Source organism: Talpa occidentalis, unplaced genomic scaffold (assembly GCF_014898055.3).
Source record: "Talpa occidentalis isolate TD23 unplaced genomic scaffold, MPIMG_talOcc4v2.1 talOcc4.17, whole genome shotgun sequence".
NCBI classification, from domain to species: Eukaryota; Metazoa; Chordata; class Mammalia; order Eulipotyphla; family Talpidae; genus Talpa; species Talpa occidentalis.
The window spans coordinates 36,697,449-36,722,605 of NW_023601754.1; the positions used below are offsets into that span (position 1 = coordinate 36,697,449).

Here is a 25,157-nt window from a genome sequence, read left to right on the forward strand (position 1 = left end):
TTGGATTCAGATACTTCAGGGTCCCTTCTGGCTGGTGCATCTCATCAGAACATCAGTTGGTGCCACACTGAGTTTGATTCATAGTTAAAGGGGTGACCTCCAGGTTCCCTTTGTAATTGCTAAGTGATCTGTGGGATAATACTGTGTTCATTGAAAGCCTCCAACTGTGGCAAATGCTGGGTGAGCTACCGGACAGAGTCCTTGCTGTCATATTGTTCTTACAGAGGAGGAGACAGTAAGGAAATAAATAATTACAAAATGCAGATTTTTGAAGGTTGTGGGTAGGGCGTAGGGATGTATCAACTCTGACTTTTAAAGTGAAATTAAAGGTGAGACTTGAAGAGAAAAAAGGAGTCAGGCATGGGAAGAGGGCCCTGGCCAATCTTGTAAGGTAGAAGGAACTGAAAGATGGGCATATGGTCTCAGGGAGGGAAAAGCTATATGCAAAAGGCCCTATATGATAATACTAATATTGAGGACTTAGTATCTGCAGGACACTGTCCGAAGAGGTTTCTGGATTTATCTTGTTTAGTGTTCCCATAGCTCTGTGAAGTAGGTGTCATTACTGTTTTTATGCTATAAAATCTACAGCACAGCACAGAGAGGTTAAGTTATTGACCCAGAGTCACACAGCTTGTAAGTAGCAGTGCTGGACTTCAAATTTAGATAGCTCCGACTTCATAGATAGCTCTTGACAGTACTGAGGAGGAAACAGGGTTTCATATAGAAAGCAAATGTGAAAAAGAGTTGGAGTCAGAGCAGCCTGGGCTGAGTGAGGAAGTTCTGTTGACCAAAGATGTGGGATGGGAAAGTGAGACCAAATGCAAGAAGAGATTTCAGGGCCAGTCGTCAACATACAAAATAGACGAAAATTTGGTTAGCTAACCCACCTTAGTCCCCCCACCCTCTAGCTTGACCCTTCAGGGAGAACAGCCACCATTCCTTTCCTGCTCTCTACCCTAACAAACAAAAAGAGAGAATTTCTATGGTCTTAAAGTATCTCCCTACAAACTGCTTACTGATTACAAAGGGAAAAATAGGAGCTTTTCCAGTGGGCTTTGAGCCAACTCCAGCTGAACCAAGGGAACATTCAGAAGGTCCTTAGGGAAGGCTCACAAAGGGGATTTGGGGGAAAGTGTAAGAGAAGGGTCTGGTAAGAAAGTCTCTGGATGGAGAGAGACTAGGAGGTCTTGGGGGTTTAGGAGTCTATGGGTGACAAGGCAGGGCCCAGTGTGGGCAGAAGGGGTGTCTAGGGCCCAGTGTGGGCAGAAGGGGTGTCTAGGGCCCAGTGTTCCGGGAAGAAGGGATGTCTAGGGCCCAGTGAGGGAAGAAGGGGTGTCTAGGGCCCAGTGAGGGAAGAAGGGGTGTCTAGGGCCCAATGTGGGAAGAAGGGGTGTCTAGGGCCCAGTGTGGGCAGAAGGGTTGTCTAAGGCCCAGTGTTCAGGGAAGAAGGGGTATCTAGGGCCCAGTGTGGGAAGAAGGGGTGTCTAGGGCCCAGTGTGGGAAGATAGGGTGTCTAAGGCCGTGTGGGAAGAAGGGGTGTCTAGGGCCCAGTGAGGGAAGAAGGGGTGTCTAGGGCCCAGTGAGGGAAGAAGGGGTGTCTAGGGCCCAGTGTGGGAAGATAGGGTGTCTAAGGCCGTGTGGGAAGAAGGGGTGTCTAGGGCCCAGTGAGGGAAGAAGGGGTGTCTAGGGCCCAGTGAGGGAAGAAGGGGTATCTAGGGCCCAATGTGGGAAGAAGGGGTGTCTAGGGCCCAGTGTGGGCAGAAGGGTTGTCTAAGGCCAGTGTTCAGGGAAGAAGGGGTATCTAGGGCCCAGTGTGGGAAGAAGGGGTGTCTAGGGCCCAGTGTGGGAAGATAGGGTGTCTAAGGCCGTGTGGGGAGAAGGGGTGTCTAGGGCCCAATGTGGGAAGAAGGGGTGTCTAGGGCCCAGTGTGGGCAGAAGGGTTGTCTAAGGCCCAGTGTTCTGGGAAGAAGGGGTGTCTAGGGCCCAGTGAGGGAAGAAGGGGTGTCTAGGGCCCAATGAGGGAAGAAGGGGTGTCTAGGGCCCAGTGTGGGAAGATGGGGTGTCTCTGGGCAGGATGGGGGGGAAAATCTCGAGTAGGGGATGTCCTGGGATGAGTCAGTCATCGGGAAGGGGCGTGAAGGGAGCCGTCTGGGGCCAGGCAGGCAGAACGCGGGCAGTGTGAAGGGGTAGCGGTGGGTAGACGCGAGGTGACGAGAGGGTTGGGGGCCTGTAGCGTGTCCGGGACAGCCATGAGAGGGTACACGAGGAGTTAGGCCCCCAGGCAGCCGTCTGCGGGCGGGCGAGGCAGGGTTGCGGGAGTCAGGCCACCCCGACGCTGAGGAGACTTGGAAGCACGACTCGGGGCCGCGGGAGGCCGGGGGCGGGGCCGGGGGCGGGGCCGGCGCCGCCCGGCGGGTCCCCCCGCGCTGCAGGGGGCGCTGTGGGCCTGGGCGGCCCCGGGCCGGGCAGCGGCCGCTCCTGGTGAGCGCGGCCCCTTTTCCGGGTTTCCTCCTCCTCCTCCTCCTCCTTCTTCGCCGCCGCCGCGCCGCCGCTGCCCCTTTCCCGGCCGGCGGCCGCCGCTGCTGGTGCCGCCGCCGCCACCGCGCCGGGGCCGCGAGTCGAGCGGAGGCCGCCGAGGAGCGCGAGCGCCGCCCGCCCCGCCGCCCCGCCGCCCCGCCGGCCGCTCCAGGGCCGGGCCGGCTCGGCCGGCGCCCCCGCGCCCCCAACCCGCCCGCCCCCGCGGGCCCGGCCTGGCGCGGCCGCCCGTCGCCGCGCTCCTCCTCCTCCTGCTCCGGCGCCCCGCGGCCCGCCGCCTCCTCCGCCCGCCGCCCCGCGCCCCTTGCCGCGCCGCCGCCGCCCTCTGCGCCCCGCGGCGCCCCCCGGTCCCGCCCGCCATGCCCGGCCCGGCCGCGGGCAGCAGGGCCCGGGTCTACGCTGAGGTGAACAGCCTGAGGAGCCGCGAATATTGGGACTACGAGTCTCACGTCCCGAGCTGGGGGTAAAGCCACCGCCGCCCCCCGCAGGCCCTCTGACCCCCCCTCCCCCGCCCCCCAGCCCCCAGCGCGACCCCCACCGGTTCCCCCCATGGTCTGAGCCCCCCCACCCCCACCTCACCCCCCCACCACCACCCCCAGTCGGTCCCTCTCGGGGGCCGGCGCTTGTCGCGTCTGGGGTGGGAGGAGAGTACCCCGTACCCCGGCTCGCACATGTCTTCGCCTCCCTCTCCCCACTTCTCCTCGCACTGTCCCCGCCTTGCGCACCCCTCTTTCTCGCCTTTACCCCGCGGAAGGCTTGCTTGCTTACTGGGGAGCACTGTAGGGGCCAGGGCTGGGTGGGAGAGAGGGAGCAGCCCTTCCTCCTTACTCTGTCGGGTTTCTACTAGGGTGGGAAGTCAACAGCTGTCCTCTTGTGCTATTAAAATTCCCTGCCTTTTTAGTCTTTTGAAATGAGACTGGGTGGGAGGAAATTTTTTAAAAGACATCCAGATTCTCCAGCCAGCCACTGTCTACCTTCGGGGTGTGAATTCAGGCAGGTGCCGAGGAGCTCTGGGCAGAGGGGCAGCTTCTGAATTTCCACCTTGGATGCTTTGCTCACCCCTCCAGATTGGCTCCGAGCGGTGCCTTCCTACCTCATCTGCCCAGGTTCTGAGGAACCAATTAGGTTGGGAGCTGTGTGCAGAGTGAAGGGAGCCAAGTTGATGTTAGAGCTTTCATTTAGGGAATGAGTTGTGGCGTGATGTATAGACACTTCCAAGTGCTTGATTGATGCAGGGGCTGGATGGGGACATTTCGTGGGCAGAGACTTGGTTAATCCCGAATCCTGGCATTTATGTCTTGCTCTTTCCTTTCACAGCAATCAAGATGATTACCAACTCGTTCGGAAACTTGGTCGGGGGAAATATAGTGAAGTATTTGAGGCCATTAACATCACTAACAATGAGAGAGTGGTTGTAAAAATTCTCAAGGTGAGTGTCTTATGAGTGGCGGCAATTTTTTTTTTTTTTTCCCTACAGGTCAAAAGATGTAAACGATCCCAGCCACATTCTAGAATGAACGGGATAAGCTCTTTTTATGATCTCTGTCTTCCTCCATTGCTTCCTCTACCCCATTTTCCTGTGAACTTTCAAGAAAATATTCAGACCTCTTTCAAATCTAAGCACGGTAGTTCAGGAACATCCTTGTTCTAAAATGAAATTATGAGCTCCCAAAGCAAAGATTCCTAAGGGGCTGTGAGTAGGTTTTCAGAAAAAGAAAAGCCTTTTCGTGAAGAACCCATCAGCCCGAAGGGTTCTTGAGCACTGCTAGTAGTCTAAGTTATTCCAGAAAGTTGGGAAAAATTGGAGTGGCTTCAAAGATGAGTTTGAAGCCCGAGTGAACACAGTAGATAATCACTTGTTTCTACTTTGGCAAATAAAAGTTTCAGGTGAGATGGATACAGTGAACCAGTAGTGCTGGGAAGGTTCATTGTTATTTATCAGCTAGTACACGTGAAATCAGGAGCAGTAGACGAATACACTTACAGTAGCTAAAATTACCAGAACAAAACTGACTTAATAGTCTAAAACTGGTTTAGCGGCCTAAATTTGATCATAATACATCTTTTGTCATCTCTTGGATGAAAACATGATCTTAATGAGCATAAAGAGTGGACTGAATTCTCCTTCAGATAACCGATTAGTTGTGCAGCTTTAACAATGTTGTGTAGAATGTACTAAAAAGTAATTCTTAGACTCTTTTTAGAGTCTTTGTCATTGCCAGATCATTTAGTGTGTGTGCTTGTCCTTTAGGGCAGGATTGAGAAGACTAAAGAATAATATAAACACAGTGACTTATACATGAATGTGGCCATTCTGTAGAGGTTCTACGAATAAGAAAGTGTTGAAAAACTTAAGTCTTGAGGAGAGAACCAGAGCATTTGTTTCCAAGTTTAACATGAGGGGTCAGGTTTACGCTGTCGGAAAGTTGCATTTTGAAAAAGTGATCCACTCCATCACTCTGTACCGCCCTGGCCGAGGGATGACGCAGAATTGCAGTAGCAACAGGCACAGTTATTTGTGCTGTTAGAAACACATGAGAATGAGAAATGAAAAATCATACTGAAGATGTGGAGTGTGACTCCCCTCTTCCCTAAATATAAACTGTATCTTCAGAAGTCATGTGGTCTTTTTTTTTCTTTCTAAGCATAAATTCTTTTTTTTTTTTTTTTTAAGAGGCATGTTTTTATTTATTTATTTGTTTGTTTGTTTTTTGTTTATACATGCACTGGGTACAGTCAGAAGCGCGGGAGGGTGAGAGAATTCACCAGAGCCAGAGCGGGGAGCAGAGCAGGCAGAAGGACCGAAGTACACTGCTGAGGGGAGCAGTGGGCGGCAGGAGAGGTCTGCGCGCCATGTGGGACCCTCCTCTGGTGGCCGGGGAGCAGCCGGGGATCGAACCGGCGCCGCAGAGGCTGCGGGCAGCTTCGCAACCCAGCGCTCTACTGCTGCACCACTGGGGAGGCCCTCTAAGCATAAATTCTTAAATGTTCCTTTCAGAGAAGTCACCTAGGAAGCCATACAATTCTTGTCTTTTATATATAAACCATAAATGTTTTTAATACAAACTGCTAAGTCTTTCTAGGAAATTGAAATTAGGAATGTCCATGTTCTACCACTATGCATTCAGAAGAATGAATTGTTAACTTTAAAGCAGTTCCAGAAAAAGGCCTAAACTTTCGTGCAATGGCAGCAGTTTTAGAATAAGTGTGCAATTTCCTGTGGTATCGCCAAAAGGAACAGCATAGATTCGGGTATAAGTAACAGCATGTTCATTTTTAGGAGAGCATCACGTTGCTCTTTAGTTTCCTGGAGAACTACGTAGATTCCATTGCTGAATAGTTTTGCCTCTGCTCCAGAGAGTCACAGGTTGTGTTTAGGGCACTGAATATGGACGCTATAGGTTATTTTCACAAATGAGAAACCTGGACACAAGAAATTTATCTAACACCATGGTGAATTGCTCCTCAGCCAGAGCTCCTGTTTCTTATTTCTTCCTGTCTCTTACCACTTATTTTAGCATTGACTTATAAGATCCTGTCTTGAGCAAGAATATGATCCAGTGCTCTGAAATAAGACTTGGGAGGCCCCTTTGATGCCCTAGTTAATGAAGTGTTATTTCTTTGACATGGGTTCCATTCAGGGAGCAGCCTGAACCGATTTCCACTGATGAAAACTTACTCCTTTCTGTTTTTAAAGCCCTGTGGCATTTTCATCCAAAATTTGCTCCCTTCTGAAGGATGGGGCAAGAAACTACTAATGGCGTTATTGTGGTTTTCTCTTTGTTCTGACAGACTGCATTAAAGTAGATTAAAAGTCTTATTTTTAAAATAGCACTGAGTCTTCATCCAAAGTTGTGCTCCTCTACTCAGATAAATTAAACTTTTGATTGATATCTACTATTGTGATATTTGGTCATAGGAAATTAAGTTCTTACCAGAGTACCAGCTGTTGATGATTTGAAGGAATCTAGAAGCTTCCATATGGGGCTGCATCCTTTTCGTATGGGGCTACTTTCAACTGCAGAGAGGAAGTTGTGCATTAATACAGAAGTGATCGATATAGAGAGTTAGTCTTTGAGGACAGGGGCGGTATTCCTTTTTTGGTTAATAACTTTTCACTCAATCTTTTCCAATATATGGGCATTATTAGATAAGATGAATGACCACAGAGGAATTTCTTACCATTTATTTTACCTAAATTTCTAAATATTTTATTGAGCAAAAAACAATTGGAGGTTTTAAGTTATAGCAATTTAAAAATTGTAAGCAAAATTTTATAGTCTATCCTGAAGTAAAATTCTGAGGCTGAAATCGTAAAGCTTTCCGGTCAGTAGGGAGGTTTTTCTTTTTTGACAGAAACTATTTTGAACAGAAAAGAAAGGGGGGGATGATAAGCCTTACGATAGCAGGACAGAAAGCCACTTTAGAGTCTGAAGTTTCATCTTTTGATTCTGAAAAATCACCTTTTCAGTTCCTCCACAGTACCTCTTCAGAAAGTATACACAGAAATAAAAGCATTTGGCCATTTTGGACAACATTTACCATCACTTGAGCACCATCTATGTGTGGATTTCAACCCCTCCTGGGGTCATGGAAATCCTTCAAATTAAACTGCTATTACCTAAGTAGAAGTTAAAGCCAATACTGTACTTCAAAAAACAAACGTACAGTTTCATGATCCTGTGTTGCAGTGGGTTGGAAATTCTCATCTAAGGCTTTCTGGGGAGAGTCTTAGTTTATAAGAGCTTGGCTGTTGTTTTTTTTTTCCTCAGAAAGTAATTCTCAAGCTTAGCACAAAGAGTGATGGTAATACAAATTTGTTTTTTAAGCATGCTTAGTATGTTTGTAGATATTTAAAATTTTTTGTGCTGTTGGGGTGGTATTAAAAGAAGGGTAACTTGACTGTTGATTATAGCTCCTTGTAAGTATGTAGTGAGCTGATGACTGTTGAGATTGTATCACAATGATGATTTCTCCTTTATTTTTACTTTCTCAGCTGATAGGTTTTTTACCCTCTCTTTACTTACTTGGCCTTTGTACCAAGGAAGACATCATCTTCCTAAACAGTAGTATTAATTTGCTTAAATTTATATGAATTCTAGTTTCCCCAGATGTCATAAGGGTATAAAAATAAAAACACTACATTAACATTAATAATAATATGACTTATAAAAATCATGTGTGAACTAGTCAGTGCTATTTCTAATATTGTGGTTGTGGGGTCAGAGATTGAAAATGTGGTTAACCTATGTGAAACAGAATTGCAGAATATGGGTGCATCCAAGCCATTAGAAGCAAAAAACCCTTTTTTACAGTCAAACCAAGACAATCCCAAGAGAGCATTCTATTCAGTAGTTTGCTCAGGTCACACAGAGGGTAGAGACCCTAAGTTGAGGCCCTTCATCCCTAATGGAGTCTTGATCGACGTTGGGAGCACAGTTAGGACGTTTGCTGGCTGGCTGACCTGATGTGCAGCGCTGTCCTGGAAGGACTGACACACCAAGTCAAAGGAAATTAACTTGTTTCTAATGATTTTTTTTTTTTTTTTTGCATTCTTCTGAAAGGAAATACATGACTTTGTTGGGTCACTAGTTGAAATGTAAAATATCTGTCTGTCCACAGAGCTGTTGGAACTCAGGCCTTTTGATTTGTCTTCACAGCAACATGTTTAATGCCTAAGGGAGATGTTACTTTAGTTTCCTGTTTTGAGGTCTCAGTAGCTAGTATTTTTATACTTTTTTAATCCATACAATTCTTGCAAGTCTTTTCGTAATCTCTTGGTCAAATTTTTGGTTTTACAGATTTATCCTCTTAATGTGTTTATTGGAGAGTCACCCATGTGTGAAAAGAATATTTTGATAAAGAGTACCTATTTTCACGTGTAAAGATTGGCTCCAGCTAGTTTCTATGGCCTAATTTTAGGATCTGCCACCTCATAATTAGGGTGTTACAGTGTAAGAAGTGCTGTGTGTGGAGGGCAGAAGACTTGGGTTCAATAATCAGTGTGTCCATTTATACCCACTTGATTTTCTCATCTGTAGAATGGGTTTACCGTTCCTGTTTGACTCCGAAGGTGGTTGGGAGAATCAGTGAGATAGAAGTGGATGGTAGGCAAGTGGGTGATAGTGTGTTAGTCATCTGCAAAGTGGTTTTTTCCCTGAGAGAACGTGGCCATGAAATTGCCCTGCATGGATTTGGATGTTAATTGCAACACTTAGAAACTATGAGCAGTCGTTTAAACACCAGCCTCAGTGTCCTGGCATAAAACTAGTTCCTGTGTCAGAATACTGTAAGATGTGGATTAAATACATTTACATCCATGCATGGCATTGAGAAAGCAATAAAATATAGTTAAAACTATTTCAGTTGGGCCAAGTAAGTGACGTTAGAGGACAGAACCAGTAGTAGGAAGGACTGTTATATTCTCTCGATGAGGTGCAAGAGAGGCTATTTACTTCTCCTTTTTAAATTAAAAAAAAAAGTTTAATACTGAGAATTAACTGTTGCCCTCAAGGATTTGACAGTGCAATTGGAAAGTTGAGACTTGGAAGATTAGGGGCAGAGTTGCTGTGAAGAAATAAAATTACACAGATGTTTATATTTAGGTCAGTTGCTGTGGATTTCAGAGATACTAGCAAGTAGCATGTCCTGGTAAATATCCTGGTCCAGGCTGAACTTTCTTCCCTACTCTCCTGTATTCTTAGCAGCCGTCGTTTGTTGTAATCGTTTGTTGCTGGTGATGAAATTAATATCTTAGTGAATCAATCATCGTTTTAAGCGTCCGAGTAAATAAATAGAACAGATTAGTACTTTATCATCAGTACTCCATCTTTCCAAGTAGCCGGTCAGTAAATAGGTCTCTTGTTTCTAATTTTGGGGGTTTTTTTGTTCCTTGCTGTTGTTTTTTTAAAATATTTATTTATTTGTGCATACAAGAGCTGGGGTACAGGGCAGAGATTGACGGGGGGCGGCGGGGGGGAAGGAGTCACCAGAGACAGAGTGGGGAGCAGAACAGGCAAATCGACTGAAATACACTGCTGAGGGGAGTAACGGGCGAGACAGGAGATGTCTGCTGTGCCATGTGGGTTGCTCCCTGGCTGGCTGGGGATTGAACTCATGCTGTAGCAGCTGCAGATTGCTTTATAGTGCGGTTTTAACCCCTTGCGCCCTGTTTTTGTTGTTTTTTAGCTTTTGCCATTTCATCTCTGAGACTGACTTTTTAAAAAATTTGGGAAATAGGGCCTCCCCAGTGGCGCAGCCGTTGAGCGCTGGGTTGCGAAGCTGCCGGCAGCCTCTGCAGCGCCATTTCGATCCCTGGCTGCTCCCCCGTCCTCTGGAGGAGGGTCCCCCATGGCGCGCAGACCTCTCCTGCCGCCCGCTGCTCCCCTCAGCAGTGTACTTCGGTCCTTCTGCCTGCTCTGCTCCCCGCTCTGGCTCTGGTGAATTCTCTCACCCTCCCGCACTTCTGACTGTGTACCCAGTGCACGTATAAATAAATAAATAAATCTTTAAAAAAAAAATTTGGGAAACAGCTAAACTGATTCAGTTAGAATCTTTTAAACAGATATTCTCTAGATTAGAATAAATGACCTTAGCGGAGTGTGATTATCTTACATGCAAAATGAAATTATGATGTTATCGTGGAAGTATGTATATTTTCTCTACTTTGTGTACCTGGTGGCTAATGAGTACAAATGCTGGTCTGGATGGTCAAAGAAGACTTATTTCTTTAAAAGCCATAATTTGTTTTCATCAGGTTGCTAAGGGTCCTCCATTATAGATCTTCCTGAATTTCTCTGTTACTTTTTATAGCCATTGAAATGATCACTTTCACTCCCTGAGAACTCTTTGGTTGGGTAGCTTCTGGAGCATCTTCCAGCTTCAAAGGAATAAACCGAGGCTACCTGAAGCCTCAGGGCCTGAGGGCTCTCTCCTTGATCTCAGTATCTTGCTCTTTTGTCAGTCCATGAGGACTCCAGCTACTGCATCACTCATTGACCTATCACTTCAGAATTGTTCTGCTGTCCCTAGTCTCTAATTTGGAAATTTGTCTGGCCAGGTAACAGTTGGGCAGCAAAATATGCTTCACTTTGGCTCCATCAGTTACCTTTTGACATGATGAGCGACATCTCAGTCTTAACTGGGTTGTCCAGGAACAGTGAGCTTGATTGACCTGTTGCTGTGTAACAGGAGAGCAAAGCAAGGCTTTATAAGGCACTGTGTCATAAAAGCAACTCACTAGGATTACTCCTTGTTAGGAGGAGAGGAGGGTTTTTGGGTACATGACTGTTTTTTTACCTTTTTTTTTTTTTTTGGTCTAAAACAAACAAACAAAAAAAGCTGTTACCACTCCACAGATGTATAACAGCTTCCAATAATGTCTGTCAACTCTAGAATTTTCTTATTTGGATATGCTGATAGTATTGGCTGAATTTATAGATATGATAGCTGGCTTTTAGTTTTCTTTTAGCTTTTGACATAATTTTAGACTTACAGAAAGTTGTAAGAATCTTTCCACCCACATTTCTCAAAGGTTAGCATTTATTTTATCCTTCTCTCTAGCCTTCTCTCACTTTTTCACATACACATCTACATACATAATTATATTTGTTGTACATTTCTTTCTTGAAGTAGCTGAGAGTAAATTGCAGTCATCCCTACCGTAGTGTGTGTTCCTAAAAACAACTTCTCATGTAGCCCCCGTGCTATTATGATCAAGCATATTTTGCGGCCTAATTGTCACCTGGCCAGACAAATTCCCAAACTTAGCATTGGTACAATGCCGTTGACCAGTCTAGAGCCTCTGCTCTTATTTGTCCTAATGTCCTTTATAGAAAAAGAAAACCCCACATCACATGTCATGTTTTTTTAAATCTGGAACAGTTGTTTAGACTGCATTGACATTTTTGAAGTTTACAGGCTGCTGTGTAGTATGTCCTATCACGATTTTTTGATCCCGTTGTACTTCATGTTCGAGTGCTTTGTATTTCCAAAGCATTGAAATTATGGAATAACTATGACAAAGGGAAGAAAGGGTAAGATTCCTATGTGGAGATGGGGAAGGAGACACAGTAGCCAAATCAGTTCTACTAGCAACCCTGGCAGGGCAGTGGGCCCAATGGTGGCAGCTGTCTTGGAAGGAGACAGCTTGATTCCAGGCTCTGTTGTGCTCCCTGTTGTAGGTGATACAGGTACTTTGTGTTTTATAATCCCCTTCTCTGTTTATTGTGTGTTCAAAGCTGTAACTTAGTGACCAAAAAGAGAAAGGTTTCTCTGGCATATGTACATGTTTTTTTCTCCTCCCTCCCACCACCACCAGAAAGTCTTTTTAAATCTTATTTCAAAGCAAAAGCAAATCTGCTGGTCTCTCTTTGCTTGTGCTATTCTAACAGTGTCTCAGTAATGCCATACTCCTTTTCCTTAGATCTGTTTCTCCCCAAAGCCACAGTTGGGAATGAAAGCACAATAACTAAGAGTGGGTCCTAAGAGACTTTTTAGATTTGAATCCTACCCTCCAATTTTTAGTGTTAGTTATATGACATTGGGCAAAAGGTTCAGTTTGGCTGGTTGTACTACATAAGAGTTCTATAAGGATAAAATATGATTTATCCCTAACTAAAATTTTGAAAATAATAAAACTGGCATTTACTGAGTGCTTACAATGTGCCACTCACTATTCTAAAGTGGTTATGGTATTTTTTCCCAGAACTATATGTGTTCTTCTCCAAACTCTCTAGCCTATTTAAGACAAGAAATAACATCTATACTACTGCATTAAAGTCTTTAGTTCTTTTGTCCACTGTATTGAAAGGTTAGCAGGTAGCAGAGATTTTTCAATCACTGCTGTACCAGAGACCTGCTATCTCTGGTTGATCCAATATCTCTTTCTTTAGAATTGGGGTCGTTTGGGAAATGTTACTGGCTGCTTGCTGATTTCAGATTCTAGTTTTAAGGAAATGGGAGTGGTGACAGGAAATGGGAGCCAGCAGCTGGGAAACAAGTTTGTAACTTGATGTCAGTGAACTGGTCTTCACTCCTGGAAGACAGAGTGACATGTAACTCATTGGAAGAGCAGGTGTCTCTCCATTTTGTTTCAGTTTTTCCATTTGTGAGTGCCTAATATACAGCTGTTCAGGGCTCTAACACTTTCTATTTGGCAGTTATCTAGTAAGCATTTTATTTTTAAAGTATGACATGGGTGTTCCAAATTTTTAAGTACCCTAAATGTAACTACTTAAAGGCTTGAGACCTAAGCTATTTTAGTCTGTGAACTATTTAACTTAATCTTTTAAGATTCTGATGGGTGGGTCCATATTATGTCGATACTTTTCTCTTCTAATTTAGACATGCTCTTTAACACAGTGTACAAAATAGCACATTATTTATTTGTTTTTGCTTTTTAAAAAGATTTATTTATTTATACAATAACTGGGGTACAAGTCAGAGGCGCAGGAGGGTGAGAGAACTCACCAGAGAGAGCAGGGAGCAGAACATGCAGACAGACCATGGGGAGCAGCGGGTGAGGCAGGAGAGGTCTGCCGTGCCACGTGGGAATCTCCCTGGCCGGCCAGGAATCAAACCCGAGCTGCAGAGGCTGCGGACAGCTTCACAGCACAGCGCTCAACCCGCTGCACCACCGGGAGGCCCCACATTATTTATTTGATTAGCTAACATTGTTTTCAAGTTTTATTAACTTCAAAAGAAGTCTCATTTCTGATTTCTCTTATGTATTTAAGCCAGTGAAGAAAAAGAAGATAAAACGAGAGGTTAAGATTCTGGAGAACCTCCGTGGTGGAACAAATATTATTAAGTTGATTGACACCGTGAAGGACCCTGTGGTAAGTGCCTGGGGAAGGTGATGAGACTCTTGGTCACATAGTAATGAAATGATTCCTTATTTTGATTTAGTCCAGAAACATTGGATGCATATCTCTTTAAATCCCCCTGCTTTTCTCCCAATTTTGAAATCTTTATTACTGCCAGCTAGCTTTATTTTACCTTACTCAAGTAAGCCTGACATTTGAAAGTCTGGGTTTGCTCAAGGAAATATTGACTCTCTCTGCATGAACACCTGCATGAACACCTGGCATAGAGCTGAGCAGGTCGCACAGCCTCATCTCCCCAAAGACCCTGTCAGAAAGTGCCCTTGCTGTCTCTCATGAGTACTAGCCTTTAACATCTACCACCTACCACTAGGGCTCATTTTGTAGATACAACCAAAATATTTTTGCTAAAATGCTTAATTTTTTAATCTTTTTACATGTGCCATTTAACTTTCTGTCCTTGGGGAGTGTTTATGATTAGCTGAGGTTGAAGGCTCCCACTCCCTACCCCATTTTTGTTTTCCATTTATTTGTTCTACCTCAGATGTGTCCCTGTTCTCCCTGATAGCTTTCTGTTTATTTAAGAAGTCTTTGCTTCTCTCTGCTACCATAAGCTCATAATAATACAGAGGCTTGCTTCTGTCCTCATGATAATATAGTGGCTAACATGTTGCAGCACACTATTTTGAGTATTTAACTGTATCAAGTCCTTACAACATTCCATCGGGGTAGGTACTATTATTCACATTGTCACATTGTACAAATAAGAAAATTGAAGTCTACTGAGATTTAAGTAATTTTTCCAAGGTTGTATAGTATTGCTGAACTGAATAGTATTGGATCCTGAAAGACTCAGAAGGATTGTTTTGTGCTAGATTTCATCTAACTGGCATTAAAAATTGACTGAAAATTAATTTTTTAATGACTAACCCTTTGCAGATGGCTGGCAGTATGAGCAGTATGTAGTATCATAGCAGGAACATCCTCATTTTGCCTTTTTTTGTGTTAAGTTCACAGAACCTCGTGATAACTCTCTTCATAGTATTTTTGTAATTTGATGCTTAAAGTATGTGTGTTTTATATGGTATGTGAGATAAGTAAATTGCAGTAGATTCGAATCAACAGGGAACCTTTTTTTCCCTAACTTGTAGGGGGAACAGGTTTGCTCCCAGTACAGAGAGTAATGTTCTTGATGAAATTCTTTGAACTTTGGGCTAGTGAAGAATCCTTGACCAGGACTGCTGCTTGTCCTGGCATAGACCTGTGGTGTACACTGTGGCCTGTTTCCTAAGTTGTTTTCACCTGCTTCCTTGAGCTGACCATCCCAACCATAAAGATTTCCCGGAGGTTTTCCTTTCTTTCTGAAACCTGTTAAGCCCTGCTCTTTTCCCAATTTTGAGAACTTATTATTGCCAGTTAGCATTAATTTCCTTCAATTAAAGGAAACCTGACATTAGAAAATCTGGACTTACACAAGGAAACACTGAACATTTTGCACATATTACATTAAAGATAGTGCTTGATTTTTTTTTGGTCGGGGGTGTGGTGGGACAACACATCTGCTTTGTAGGGTGAGGGATTCTCTACTGGTCTCTAGCCAACACAGTAGTTGTATGTTATATGTTCCTTTTAGACCCTGAAAAAAATTTATGGTAGATTTCCAGGACTTGTGATAACTCAGCCAACAGTATCTGACTTAAGTCTCTCCTTTTGTAGTTGGCACACTAGAACACTGCAGTGTAAATCTTCATATAATGTGCCGGGCTCACTGATAGGTTAGTCAGAATAAGAACCTTTATTATGAAAAATTTCAAACATTTTCAAAAATAATGAACCTCCCTACACACAGCACCCAGTTTTAGCAGTTAACAGTTCCTGGCCAGCTTTGTTACATCTGTCCCCACCTTCCCCAGGTATACTGTGAAACAAATTCTAGGTACCATAAATTATAAGGGGATATTTTCTTGAATAGACCCTCCATGATGAGTAAATCTCTGTCATTTAAATGAGATCTGGGGATGGGGCAGTATGATAGAAGCAAATTGTATATTGTTTGAATACTTAAAAGACATAAATATTCTTTTTCTTGCAGTCAAAGACACCAGCTTTGGTATTTGAATATATCAATAATACAGATTTTAAGGTGCGTATATACTTTTTTTTTTTTTTTTTTTTTGGCATGGGGTAATGGAGGATGGGGAGGTGACAATAAGTGCTGTTTATAGTCTAAACAGAAGGGGGCCAGGAAGGTCATTAGTAAGATGAGGAAATAACAATTAGATTCCTTATCATGTGAGTACAGGATTCAGAAAGTGGCTAGGGTTTTTGCATTTGATGAAATTACTCGCTACTCTGCCTTGCTTATTCTGGAAATAACTGGTGGACCGGGCCTAAGCTGTTGCCACATCTATAACAATCCTGTTTTAGACAGCATAGCTTTAGGTAGATGTTAACTTTGACTTCTGTAGGAATCTTAACATTGCAGATAGAAAGTGATAAATGGATACAGGGCTCCTGTGAAAAGAAGCAGTGCACTGACTCAGCTGCCAGATGAGTATGTTCATGCAGGCTGTCCACAGAGCCAGTGATAGGAAGAGCTAGTTAAGGATCACCGTGCTTTAGCACAGCTCTGCCCGGGGTTATTTACATTTTTAATGCATGTTAATATAGACTTTCATTTTTAATGCATGTTAATATAGACTTTAGATTATTTTTCTGAAAGTATCATTTAAAGCTATTTTTTTCATGAATTTGTTTTTATCATTGTTCAAACACTGCGGCCTTAACCTCTGATAAGGATTTGGAGGTGGAGGGACGGGGACATGATAGAACATAATTTGAAGACCAATATAAGAACAAAATAATGGTGTTGATTTCCAGGGGCATTTAGAGAACTTTGGTTCTCTAAATCATTTAGGTGATTATAGCTATCACTGAATAAAACGCTTGTGATTTTGTGATGAAAGTTAGAGGCAAAACCAAATTAGCAGTTAAGAGATGCTGGTATCAGGAGTGACACTTTTGGCTAAAAATAAAAGCACCTTGTCCTCACATTTAATTTTTCTTAGGTAATCACCCTAAAATTACTCAAAAATTAGGTTAATTGGTAAAGAATAAATAAAAGACTTGTGGCTTATAAAACAACAAGAAAGCAAGTTTTATGTATCTTAAAACTTCCCATGTGTAGCAGGTTTCCTTGCTAATGTCTGTTGACTCCTTAAGAGTGACTCAATAGTGAGCTCTTAAGTGGGATGTACATTTTTTCACTAGCTTTCATAGCGGTGCTTAGGGTGGGGTACTGTGCTGACATACATAGCTGATCACATTTTTACCATGAATGACAAGTTTATCAAGGTGTAACAAGTGGGAATGTGTGTGTGTTTCTTAGAGATGGGCTTTAATGAAACCAAAACATTTTCCTGATGCAGAAGTTTAAAAGCTGGTTTAATGGAACTTCATAGTGGAGTCCCTAAGTTTTAAATGTTTGTGCTTCATTCTAGTCATATACATAAAATTTTACCTAAGACTTTTGTTTCATAAATTGACAGCTGCCCTCTTGATATAATAATACGCTGAAAATCAGTTAACAGGAATTTTTTTAAAAAGATTTATTTATGCATACAAGAACTGGGGTGTACGCCAGAGGTGAGAGGGTGAGAGGATTCATCAGAGACAGAGTGGGGAGCAGAGCAGGCGGACTGACTGAAAGACACTGCTGAGGGGAGCAGTGGGTGAGACAGGAGAAGTTTGCTGCCCCGTGTGGGTTAGCTCCTTGGCTGGGGATCGAACTTGTGCTGCAGTGGCTGGCAATACCTTGATAGCGCTGTGTCTTTAACCCCTCTGCCACCAGGAGGCTCAACGGGAATTTTTAATTCCCTAGAGAAATCTTATTTCTCTCTGCTTTTAAACCTCAAAGGGTATGGTTTGACAGTACATATTTTGTAGTAACTTCTTTTTAAAGGGTCGTTGGAAATTGATATTTTGGAGGGGCTGGCATATCTGAAACTATCTTGATTTTATCTTCCCAATTTATTTTTCATGGAATAGAATTCTGGGTGGTAATTAAGAATTTTCCCAGAATTTTGAAGAGTCTGTCATTCTGGCATCATCTTATGTGATCACTTTCTGTGTTTGTTTTCTCTTCTGAAAGCTTTTAGGATTTTCTCTTCCTCCTCCTGAAATTTCACAGAATTGTGCCTTTGTATATGTCACTTTCATCTTCTGGTCTGGACACTTGCTGGGCTTTTTCAGTCTAGAAACTCATGTCCTTCCGTTTGGGGGGAAGTATTTTTAATGTTCTTTGATTTTCTTCCCTTTCTTTTTTGTTCTCACTTTCTAGAACTCATTCTAATGTTAGATATCATATCTTAGAGCTCCACTTTGTTCTCTGAACTCTTAAAAATAGTATTCTGTTCTTCTGTGTTTTATGTAATATCTTCTGTTTTCCCGCTGAGAATTTTTTTTGACCATTGTTTTCTTCATGCCTTTTCTGTTTTTCTTCCAAATACCTTTTTTGTGTGTTTTTGTCTATTACAGTTGTCTGAAATGTCCTGGTTTTTGAATGTTGCTCTTCTTTGAGAGTGATGCTCTAAAGTGCAGATTGCCATGTAAGTGCATTAACTTGCACTTAATTCCCCCGTAAATGAGTTTTAAACTTATTTTCCTGTATTCGGCTCAGTCTGTTTACCCTTTTTCTTTGATACCTGGAGTCAGCATTCCTGAGCCTTTTACAGCTAGCTCTTCAATTTGAAGCTTTTTGCTGCTAGACCCTTCCACCGTTGGCAGAATTGTCAGCTTTTTTTTGGTCTGCTAAGTCAGTTGGACACCTGGCTTCTAGCTTCTCATGTTGACTCTTCCATTCTCTTGCATCTTGTGAGTTAATCCTCTCTCCCACTCCTTTCACTGTTATTTTAGAGAAACTTTGGGAAGAGGCACCCAAAAAAAAATGTTTTATCTACCTTGTTTAACTGGAAGTCTCCTTTGAATATTAAAAATGTTCATGCTATTTTAGTGGGCTGAAATTGTTAAATTTTCAGGTAGAAATCTTTTTCAGATATTAGAACATGGCAGTTGCTTAGGTTCTTACTGTCCTTCAGACTTCTCATTTTCTTCTCTGTCCATCTTTTTTTTTTTTTTTTAAGATTATTTATTTATACGAGCACTGGGTACAGTCAGAAGCGCGGGAGGGTGAGAGAATTCACCAGAGCCAGAGCAGGGAGCAGAACAGGCAGACTGACGAAGAAGTACACTGCTGAGGGGATCAGCAGGCAGCGGGTGAGGTCTGTGCGCCATGTGGGAGCAGCCAGGGATTGAACCGGCGCTGCAGAGGCTGCGGGCAGCTTTGCAGCCCAGCGATCAACCGCTGCGCCACCGAGGGAGGCCCTCTCTGTTCATCTTACTTAGAAAACTTTGGTTTGGGGTTTTTTTTTTTCCTTCTCATTTTACTGTTAATTGTATTAATAATAGATTTTAAGCTATCGCTCAGTGGAACTCTGTCCCAGGTTTAATATCAGGGGTGAATCACCAGTGATAAAGCCCACAACCCATTCTTTTTAATATTTTTTATTGATACAATTGATAATAGGGTACAAATTTACCAATCTCATATCCAACCATCAATTTTAGCTCACACCATGTTTTCCATTTGGAACATGAATTTTACCCAAATATAATTAAGTATCCCTCAGAGTGTTTTCTTCATTTCGAGTCAGTCCTGAAAGGTGATCGCCGTCATTTCACTACATTTTCCTTTTAAAACATACTGTAAGTTAAATGTCTTTCCTGATTTTTCTATCTTTTCTTGAGTGTATTTGGATAATATTTGCCCACTTTCCATTTTTTTGTTTTAATATTGTTAGACTTCTCTGAGGACTTAATTTTGTCTGTAATTTTGCTTTCCTTTACATTTTATCATTATTTTACTTTTACTGTTATTTCTCTTTTTTGAAGAAATAGCTGTCTTGCTAGAAATCTCTTATTAATACTTTTCAGAGAGCCAGCTTTTAGTTTTATTGCTCAGATGTTGTTGTTTTCTCTCTTAAATATTTTCTTCATTCAACCTCCTTGAGGTTTTTACTGGTTTTCCCCCATAACTTCTTGAGTAGAAGTCAGCTCAAGATTTGTTTGTTTCTTTCTTGGTTGTTGATAAATGTACTTTTAAGTCTGTGTAACCTGTGCAGCATTTTGGCTACAATCCATGGTTATGGAGCTCACTTCTAGCTAGTTTGTAAATTAGAAGTACAAATTCCAAGCTTGTGGATTTGAGTTTTCCTTCCCAAACTTTGCAGTTTGGAATTTTTTAAATCTACTGAAAATTGGAAAAAGAAGATTTACTAGTTGTTTCTCTCTCTCTCCCTTTTTTCTCTATTTTGCTTGGTCATCTTAAAGTAGGTTGTAGACATTCCATTCTGATACTTCACCCCTAAAAGTACTGGCACTGGAATTAAGACATTTTCTTACATAACCACAATATAATTATTGTTATTATTATTATGCTTCCGAGTATTAACTTCTATTAAGTAATGTCGTATACGATGTTGTCTGTATTCAAAATTTTCTCAGTAATTAGCTTCCCAGTACTGTCCTTCATAACTATGTTTATAAATATATGATTCAGGATCCTTTTAGGTTTTCTGTGTTGATTCCTAATTTGGTTGCACTGCGTCTGGAGAACATGGTCTTTGTGATGTTGATTATTTGGAATTTGTTGATGGCTGCATGGTAATACTTAGAACAAAAGACAAAACTCCAGAAAAGCCAGTCTCTAAAAGTTGGAGTGTGAAGATTTACAGAAGGTACCCAAACTCAAAAGTCTCCAGGCAACTAAGATAGCATTTTTAGGTAAAGAAAAAGTTTCTATTGAAACATGCTTCTCAGTGTTGTATGCCTTTGGAAGAGTGTCAATAAAAATGTGAATGTACATAATAAGTAAAATATATCATTAGATATATTAAAAACGATGGTAGGCCTTTATTGGTCTATGGAGAATGTCTACATCTCAACATAAAGGTAGGCTTTGACTAGCTGCTGTCTTGAGGCCATGTTTACGCTGTTTGAGATTGATGTGGAGCAGATGAGTTAACAGAATAGTTTACTTATTCAGGTGAACAAATTTTATTATTGTTATAAGTCATTGATATATTTGTCATTTGCTTGTAAGACTTAAATGACATTTTTAAGTCATTTGTAGTAATACAGATTTGCTTGATTATCAGTTCCTTAGATTTCTAAAAATGTTGGTCTTGGTTTCATTCTGGATTTTGAAGTTACAAGTTAACAGTTCTGAAACTAGTAACTACTATATTAAATAGCTTTTAATTTTCACTTTATATCCCATTCCCCCAGTTTTTTCTTCTCCCTGTGTGGGGACCCCTGGGGTTTCTGGGCATCGACTGAGTTGTGTATGTCAGGGAATGTGCAGATTTTGTGCGCAGGGTGAGAGTTTGCTGTTGATGATTCCCACATCTAGCTGGGAACCTTCGTAAAGTGTGGGATGAGAAATGGGATGAGGCCTTGGGCTCTCGTGATCATGACACAGCTGAGCAAAAGTTAAGGTCTAAGGACCTGTGCATGTTCAGAAGTGAGGTCCACTTGTGACCATCCTCTGACTGTTGGTTTTAGACCCAAAGAGTCCCTGAGTCTGTGGATCAAATTGCATTTTTTTGGTCATTCTTTTCCTCAGACTCTCTGAAGTTAATTAAAAGTCCCAGGAAATAGCAACCAGGCCCTCAGGGGGTAATCCTAGGGTGGAACTGATTTCTAGGGAAATGCCAAGGCACTTGAGGCTTTGGAGCCAAAAGATGATTGGTGAATAGTTTCTTCCTCAGTGCTTTTATCTTCCGGGAAGCATAGGCTTGTTTTGTTTCTGATAAGTCATTTATGAAAATGTAAGCAAAGCTAACTTCCTGCCAACATTTTGCAGTTCGTTGGTAGATAATGTTCTCCACAGAGCTGGTTAAGAATGGAGGAAAGTACGGTTCTTGTGAAGTTTCCCTTTCTAATTTGTCACGGACGCTTAGTTCTTCTTTCTGTTTATCAGGAGATGGTTTTTATTTTGTTCCAGTGAGGTGAATGTCATCAGAGACAGATCTTCATTGACTCTCTTCTGTGCACAGACAGAATGAGCATACGCCGTGTGGGGTACATAAAGCTAATGCTTTTCTGTCTTGTAAGTTAGGACTCTGATTATGGGTCGAGTTCTTTGGTGGACCCCTTGACAGGTTGGAGGGAGGGAAATTTCAGAATCTTGGAATCATCACAGTAGTGACTACCACCTGCCATGGCCCCTGTTTTTCCCCTTTGTGTATGTCTCCCTATGCAGGGATGCTGGCCTGTGATTATTGGGGTGAGGGCAAAGTGAAGCAGCCCATTGTTCCCCACAGAAGAAGAAAGTATCTTGAGAACTTGAGGTCCCTGCCCAGTACTTGAGTAAGGAATGTTAACCCTGGGGTCCCTGCTGCTGTCAGTTTCCAAATGGACAATAAACAGTGTGGGGGTTCAGAGAAAGAGCTCTGTGGCTCTAAGATAGGGTTTGACTCTTAAGGGGCAGGGGCAGGGTATTCCAGGTTTGGGAGGAAGGCAGGGACATTGGAGAAGGAAGAAGGGAGGTGGCAGACACGGGCTTATATGGTTGGAGGGATATCTCCGAGGGGACTGCCTGGAGACAGCTGTGGGAGTTGGAGACCAGACTGTGGACCCTGGTGAGTCCTGAATATTAGGCGCAGGTGGTTAAACATTACAGATGTTAAACATACACAGCTGCTTGGTACAGATACCACACTATATGAGAAAAAGTCCAGATAATAAAATGGCCCATATTGGTTTTCTGGAAATAAAATACTGCAGCCGTCTGAGGGTTAGAAGAAAATGCTCCTTTCACTTTCATGGTCTATTTACTGACTTGAGGTTTGACTTGGCAGAGTCTCTAGGAGTGATTTTGTTAACTCTCAGAGGAGAAGCTGATTTGATGTCCAAAGAGATGGTATCTTTGGCTGTACACACAGGTTGTTCGTGTGCTAGCTGAAAGGCCTTCCTGCTATGCAGAGCTGGGGGAAAACAAACAGCTTGGCTTTATGTGATCGATCTTTCCTGAGAAGTGTTGGCATATTTGTACCTTTGTGCCTGAATGTGGTTCATTGCCAACCAGGGTCAGCCCCCGGTGGTGGAACAGATCCAAGGCACCTCCAGTGTGGCCTCTGTTCTGTGTGCTTTCGTTCTCCATAGTGCCCTGAGCTGGCCACTGTCTGAGCTTGATGAAACCAGACATTCTGAACTGAAGGGAGAAATAACTTGAAAGAGGACATTTCAGAAAGAAACTAAGTCCCAGTCTTCTTTTAAATTTGTATAAGGTTTGATTATTGGCAAATTTGTCATTTTTGAACATGTATATTACATGGATCAAAAGTATAAGATTAGGCATGAAGTGAAAAGTGTTCTTCTGTGTCCTCGCTATCCACCACCACCACCCCCATCCCCTGCACACACTTATACATGAACCATTTTTTACTAATCTCTTTTATATCATTCCTGGTAGATACAAAGAAATGTGAACATGTAGTTTTACATACCCCCTTTTGCACAGACACAAGTGGTGTTGTATGCTCCTTGGGGAGATTCTCTATACTGTGCGAATCTTCCCATAAAGGAAGGAATGAAATAAGTTAATAAAGGTGTGATGATTAACATTTTAGAAAGTGTTGATTGGATTGATGGGGGGGAAGATTTACTTGGAATTGGTTATCAAAAATAATAGTATAGGGCCTCCCCGATGGTGCAGCGGTTGAGGGCTGGGCTGCGAAGCTGCCCGCAGCCTCTGCAGTGCCGGTTCAATCCCCGGCTGCCGGGCGAGGGTCCCACATGGCGCGCAGACCTCTCCTGCCGCCTGCTGCTCCCCTCAGCAGTGTACTTTGTCACTCTGCCTGTTCTGCTCCCTGCTCTGGCTCTGGTGAGTTCTCTCACCCTCCTGCGCTTCTGATATACCCAGTGCCTGTATGTATGTATGTATGTATGTATGTATGTATGTATGTATGTATGTATAAATAAATCTTAAAAATAAATAAGATTTATTTAAAAAAATAGTATAGTTCTAGTTCTGCCAAGAGTTTATGATGGTTTTAATGAACCGAATGTGTAAGTGATATTCTGCCTCTTATAAATTTTTTAAATTTTCTTTCATTTGTGTGAATTTCGCTGGCAGTCATTTTCAGTTCCACTGCCTGTTCCTTTTTTTTTTCTTTTCTTTTTTAGCATCTCATTCCACTACTATTTTCTTTACCCTAAAGTTCCATCTATTGTTGCCTGTGAAGTGTTCTATTTTCCCAGCCTGGAATTGGTTTTGGAAAAAATGAAGTGTATAAATGTTTCAAGCTTCTTACCATCTCCAAAACTCTAACAGTTCATTTTCCTTGTTTCTTTCATGAACAGGCCGACTTCCTTACTACTGTTTTACCCACATGGGCTAATGCAGTTCAGGTTTTGCTGTCCTCTCAGAACTCATCTCAATAAAGCTGCATGTAATACTGCAGTGGGGCTGGTTAGTTTGAAGTGCAGTTGGCCTGAGGACAGTTGGGCAACTTGGACTCCATAATAATATAATAGTGGGCTTGAAATCATGGAGCATTAAAAAAGTTTTTGAAGGTTCAAGTTGACTTAAATGTTTTTTCCCTTAGAATTCTTTATTTTTTTTTTCCCTTCCAAACACTGAAGTATTACACTATAGTCGTTAGTCTTGTCCCCATTTGTTCTAGATCAGGTCGTAAAAAGGCCTGGGTTCTTTAGTGATTTAAACACTAAGTATAGTGTTTAAACAATATGTATATGTATAATGACTGCCTTTTGCTTACAGGATGCAACGAGACTAACTTTCTGTTTTCTGAACTCTGTTTTCAGCAACTTTACCAGATTCTGACAGACTTTGATATCCGGTTTTATATGTATGAACTACTTAAAGTAAGTGGCATTTATAAACAGTGATTTCTCAGGCTTATTTATTAGAGAAGTTTTTGAGAGGACAAAGACTCAGGCAGAATATTTCTTAATACCCAAAGAATTTAGGGAGGTTTTTATCTTCAAATGATTTATTTCTCAAAATTCCGTGGGTTAGCTGGGGCAGTCTTTTGGTCTGGGTCAGCTTGACTAGGGCAGCATGGTCCAGAATGGGCTTTCACTTACCTGAAATGGCAGCTGGAATAGCTGTGTTCTCTTCTCCAGGAAGTTAGTCTGGGACACTTCCCATAGTGGTCTCAGAGTCTTAGGAGCACGAGTGTGTACAAGCACTCAGTGTGTGCAAGCACTTTTCATGCTTCTGCTTGTATCGTGTTTGCTACTGCCCTTTTGACCAAAACAGATCGTGTCGCCAAATCTAAATGCAGGTGGTGGGGTAGAAGCTCTTGGTGGACAGAGAATTGAAGTCACATTATGGACTGACACGCATACAGAAATGGCAGGCATTTGCAGCTGTCCTTTTGCAAATTTCTCCTAATCCCGTTCTCATGAGTAGACAGTCTACCCACTAGCTTATCCCTCTAGTTCTGGCTAGTTAACTTGGACATGCAGGAAAAGTAGATCTACCTATTAACTTTTGTAAGTCTGAAATCCCAAGACTGAAATTCTGAAGCATCACTGCTTAGTGGAGGATTGGTCTTTTTTAGTTTGTCTAGGTAAACATTTAAGTAAAAAGGTTTATAAAGTAGAGTAGACCAATGCTTCCTAAGCTTTTTAGGATCAAGAATCACTAAGAATATAATAAAAGCTTTGAGTGCCACCTCAAAATGCATGTATAATATGCAGTGTCATATA

General features: G+C 42.4%; 1 protein-coding gene and 1 non-coding gene across 2 annotated transcripts in view; one reads left to right on the forward strand and one right to left on the reverse strand.

The window, feature by feature from the left end:
- The first annotated feature begins 2,523 nt into the window (after window positions 1-2,523).
- The window catches only part of CSNK2A2 (casein kinase 2 alpha 2), a 37,086-nt gene continuing 14,452 nt past the window's right edge, over window positions 2,524-25,157 (forward strand). Inside the window, exons 1-5 of the mRNA XM_037516451.2 lie at window positions 2,524-3,001; window positions 3,856-3,967; window positions 13,275-13,376; window positions 15,454-15,504; window positions 24,249-24,308. Of these exons, the coding sequence (XP_037372348.1) occupies window positions 2,898-3,001; window positions 3,856-3,967; window positions 13,275-13,376; window positions 15,454-15,504; window positions 24,249-24,308 (429 nt within the window). The 5' untranslated portion in view covers window positions 2,524-2,897. The remainder of the gene's footprint in view (window positions 3,002-3,855; window positions 3,968-13,274; window positions 13,377-15,453; window positions 15,505-24,248; window positions 24,309-25,157) is intronic.
- LOC119250571 (small nucleolar RNA SNORD2) lies at window positions 19,031-19,102 on the reverse strand. Its single transcript, XR_005126318.1, has one exon. It is a non-coding gene; the product is annotated as a small nucleolar RNA SNORD2 (small nucleolar RNA).